Below are 4905 nucleotides of genomic sequence, written 5' to 3' on the forward strand. Positions count from 1 at the left end.
GGTCTCTCCACCACCACGATTGAAGTTTAATGGGAGTTTGAGTGCTTTCGGTCTCCAGCCCATATTTTGATATCAAAATGTCCTTCCACTTTCCTTCCTCCTGAGAGATAAAACGCCATTTCCACTTTGCTAGAAGAGCATAATTAAACTTTCGGATATCTCTTAAACCCAGGCCTCCCTCCTCTTTATTCCTGCAAACATCTTTCCAACTTACCTAGAAAATTGGTTTATTTGCTTTACCCCACCCCCACAAGAATCTCCTTTGAATGCTAGTAATCTTTTTGCAGACTGTGTCCGGTGCTCTGAATAGGGAGAGATAATACAGGGGTATGGCAGTAATGACAGATTTGATAAGACATATTCTCCCTGCCAGTGACAAAAATCTACCTTTCCACACATTGAGCCTAGCTTTTATCTTGTTAATGACAGGTTCCCAGAACTGTTCCTTCCTTGGATTTCCTCCCACTTCAATTCCCAGATACTTAAACGGTATCCTCATCTGTGTACAGTTCAGAGTCTTTGTGTAGCAATCTGGAGAACAACTTTGAACATTGATGCCGACTAGTTTTGACTTGTGAAAGTTGATCTTCAATCCTGAGGCTAATTCAAAACCCCTTAGAATGGCCTTCAAGGTTATCACATTATTAAGGGAGTCTTCACACAGAAAAAGAGTATCATCTGCAAACTGAAGGATGCATACTTCCATCTCTTTCCGCCCAATCTTGAGACCCGATAGCAGTTTGGTTTTCATGGCTTATCTTACCAATCCGACAAGGCCTTCAGCTACAATAAGAAAGAGAAAAGGCGCTAGTGGATCTCCCTGTCTCAACCCTCTTGTTGGCTTGAATTCCTCCGTAGGACTCCCATTGACTAGCACAGACACAGTTGCGGATTCCAGGCATCCTCTGATCCATGCTCTCCACAGGGGGTGAAACCCCATCTTGAGTAGCATATCATATAAGAACTCCCATCTTACCGAATCATATGCTTTTTCAAAGTCCACCTTCAGACACAGACCTCTTCTCCCCTGCCTTCTATTTTCTTCTACCATTTCATTAGCCATAAGCACACTGTCTAGGATCCCTTTTCCTTTTACAAAAGCATACTGACTTTCATCTATCAAAACTGGCAACACCTTCTTCATTCTACCTGCCAACACCTTAGATATGATTTTGTACAAGGCTCCGACAAGAGAGATAGGTCTATACTGCTCTAGCAATGTAGGGTCCCTAACTTTAGGTATTAGAGCTATGAAGGAAGCATTACAGCCCTTCGGGATACTCCCAGTCTCATGAAACAGTGTTAGTGCTGCCAAGATCTCATCTTTTAAAAGCTCCCAGTGTTTCCGAATAAAATTGAAATTGAATCCATCTGGTCCAGGGCTTTTGGATCCGTCGCATTGCCAAACTGCATCCCTAACTTCCTTCTCCAAGAACACAGCTGTAAGACCCTCATTATGATACGAGGATAAAGACTTGAATTCGACTCCGTCTAGTCTTACCCCTAGATCTTTCGTTGCTTTGAATATGGATTCGAATAAACTCTTCGCCTCTAACCAAACCGTACAAGGTTCCTCACACCATTGCTCCCCCACCTGGACACCCTTCACTTCATTCCTCAACCTTCTCCACCTCAGAGATGAATGGAAGAATCTAGTACATGAGTCTCCACTCTTGAACCAGTTTGCTCTTGCCTTCTGACAGCTAAGGGATTCAATTTTCTTTTCATTCTCTTTTAGGCTGCTTGCCAGCTCCAGTCTTCTCAACCTCTCACTTTCTGTTAAACCACCTGAGCAGTCATGACTATCAAGGGCCTCCATCTCCTGTAATATCCTCCTCTTAGAAGTCTCCAAGTTTCCAAATACGTCCCTATTCCAAGACTTCAGATCGAGCTTGAGGAGTTTTAGTTTTTCTTTACATATAATAAACCCATTCCCTTGAATAGAATAAGACTGCCATTTGTCCTTCACCATCCTGCTGAACCCTCTCTCCAACAGCCATGCATCTATGGTTCTAAACGGTTTTTGGACCCCAGTCCTTCTCTACTGACTTCACCACTAGTGCACAATGGTCTGACACTTCCCTTCGAAGGACATATTGTTTACTCTTGGGCCATAGAAGTAACCAGTCTTCAGTAACAAGTACTCTATCAATTCTACTCTTAGCCGTTCCATCAGATTTAAACCACGTAAACTTCTTGCCTACCAGAGGTAAATCTAATAAGAAGTTGGAATCAATAAAGCTATTAAACCCATTCACCTCGCTTTTTTGTTCACCCCTGTCTGTTATACCTTTCCTCTCATTGCTGCTTCTCACTGCATTAAAGTCTCCACAGATGCACCATGCCAAAACATGTGATGACTGTCTTACTTTGGAGATGTCCTCCCAAAGAGTCTTCTTACCTCTCAAGGAGCAAGAAGAATAAACATTGACCATGACACACCTATAAGAAGTTTTAAGGTGTTGGCCGTATACAGCTATGTAACCAGTTCCCATCACATGACTTTCATACTCAAAAACGTCCTTATGCCACATTGACAACAAACTTCCACTACCTTCATCTCTTTTATTGTGAATCCAGCCCACATTGTTATCCCCCCAAATCACAAAACACCTAGCATCCGAGAGCTCTTTGGATTTTGTTTCTTGTATACAAACAAAGTCAGCTTCCTCCCTTCCTATAACATGTCTCATATATCTAGCTTTGGTACCTCCCCCCAGCCCTCTGATATTTAAATTAACTATGATCATAAAAACCGATCCTTCCCTCCCTCCTCCGCACTCTTCAGAATCTCCAAATCTCTTGCTTCCATGTTTACATATTCCTTGATTACCTCCTTTTTTTCCCCGCGACACATGGTTCCTACGCGTCTACTAATCTCCCACAGCTTGGCTGATTCGTCCTCCGATTCAGTGACATTCAAACATTTGTTACAGTTGCCTATATCCCCATCCGAAAGCGAAACTGAGGACAATCCCTGTCTTGGTTGAACACTAATCCCAGCTTGAGAGTATCTGGATATTAACCTTGCGGAACGCCTGGGATGAGAATGTGAGATCCCCATTTCCGTTAGGCCTTTCATCTTGCGCCGTCGTTGATTGGTTTTTGTTGCCTTTCCCACTACCTCATCGTCGTCTCCTGGACAAGGTAGTTGGTCTTCACCTGCGAGCAAAACCCCTGACCCCGATGCTTCTTTCCTACAGATAGAATCATTCCCAGCACTCTGACGCCTTACAAGGTCCAATTGCAGCTTACCCAAACCTCTCTCCTTCCCTGGCTTATTGTAAATGGTGGCATTCTTCTCAGCATCCCACACCTCCTGAGATAGGTGCTGCTCTCGTTCACGTTGTACACAAACACTTCCAACGGGATTATTTTCTTCCTCACTGACAAGCCCAATTCCCTTCCGTGATGGTCCTAGCCCACCTTCATTAGAAGCATCATCCTCGTTTTGGGCCTCCTTCTTTTTACGTAGGCCCAAACCTGATTGAACCTCCCTCTGAGAATTAAAGCTCTCTATGTCCACCACTATTATTTCCAGATCAGCATGTGCACAGGGTACGTTATTAGTAAAACCTCATGCTTGATCTAAAGCGCTGACAGTAGCAGGTTCTGCTAATATCTTCTGCCCCTGTATTTCCTCATTCGTGCAAAGCTTTTCACCTTCCCTCTGACTCACTCTACTTTTTGTGGAAGATTCCCCAAAATAGGCCTTTGACTTATACGTCTCCCCTCCTCCCCCCTTACCTACTCCGATCTCCTTTCCGATTGACCGTACATCGTCCCCAGCCCTCCGACCGAGCTCCTCCTCACCACTCTTCACTGAAAACACAGATTCTTCAACATAGGTTTCCGATGAAGAAATACTATAAAAAGAATGTAGTCATGATGATAGTTGTTGCATCGACCTGCTGTGCTCACCGGGGACTCCTCTTCTATAGAGATGCTTAGCAAGTGACCGTTTATTCTCATCTTCTTTGCCATCCTGATATTACAATTGTTCTCAATACGAACTTGCAGTCGAGCGAACTGAAGGTTCTCCCATGTCAACGTTGCTTTGTCTATAGATATCAGGCTGGCTGCTTCTCCTATCACTCTTGCAAAGCATGTGTTGTTCCAGAGAGATATCGACAAGCCATAACATCTCACCCAAACTTTTTTGTGACTTGCAACCCGTGCCTCCGTCCATGGTTCAATGTTCACAAAAAAAACTATCAAACCACTCTCTGTTGAGCTTTATCACCTCCTCCATGTTCTCACCTTCCCTTGGTGTTAGGAGAGCTAAGTTGTCCCCCATAGATCTTACTTGGATCATGTTCATTCCTCCTCTAACAAATTCTTCTCCCAGTTGATCAAAGTCCATACCAGCATTGTATTTACCTACTGCACTCCTCACCATCCATGGAAGGTTTTGTATTTGCGTATTAAAAGCTGGTCCCTTCCACTCCTTCCGTGCTTGTCCTCTAACAGCATCCACATAAGATTTTTTCTCACTCTTTTCCACCCAGATCTCCTTCCCTTTCCTACGTGTGTTTTCGTTAAAGTGTTTTGACTCCTTCTTCTCATATATGGGCTTCTCCATGTTCGTATAGCTAGACTTTTTTCTCTCCACCCCTGGAAGCTCCTCTTGACGACGACGGTATTTTGGGATGTTCACGAAGAGTTTCGTACTCCCTATATAAATCTGGTCAAGATCCCTCTCTAGCTTCCCCACATTTCTCACCTCAAAGAATCTCACGAAGCCAAACCTTCTTCCCCACTTATTACGTCTTCGTGAGATGAAAACTTCTTTCACCCTCGCCCATCTCTGGAAGATTTTTAACATATCTATTTCTCCAAAGCCACCGGGGAAGTTTGAGAAAAAGAATGTTGTAAAATCATTAGACTTACCAGATGGTTTACGAA

The 4905-nt window shown here is 43.7% G+C and overlaps 1 protein-coding gene across 1 annotated transcript; it reads right to left on the bottom strand.

Annotated features, from left to right (window-relative positions):
* Positions 1-2012: 2012 nt before the first annotated feature.
* On the bottom strand, positions 2013-2693 carry LOC137817617 (uncharacterized). Its single transcript, XM_068620893.1, has one exon. The coding sequence runs from the start codon at positions 2691-2693 to the stop codon at positions 2013-2015; it is 681 nt and encodes a 226-aa protein (XP_068476994.1).
* Between the last annotated feature and the right edge of the window lie 2212 nt (positions 2694-4905).

Source organism: Phaseolus vulgaris, unplaced genomic scaffold (genome assembly GCF_000499845.2).
Source record: "Phaseolus vulgaris cultivar G19833 unplaced genomic scaffold, P. vulgaris v2.0 scaffold_320, whole genome shotgun sequence".
Taxonomy (NCBI): Eukaryota; Viridiplantae; Streptophyta; class Magnoliopsida; order Fabales; family Fabaceae; genus Phaseolus; species Phaseolus vulgaris.

What these genes read in the sequence shown, in the direction of transcription:
- LOC137817617 (XM_068620893.1), bottom strand. Translation starts at nt 2,693, where the DNA reads ATGAGACATGTTATAGGAAGGGAGGAAGCTGACTTTGTTTGTATACAA.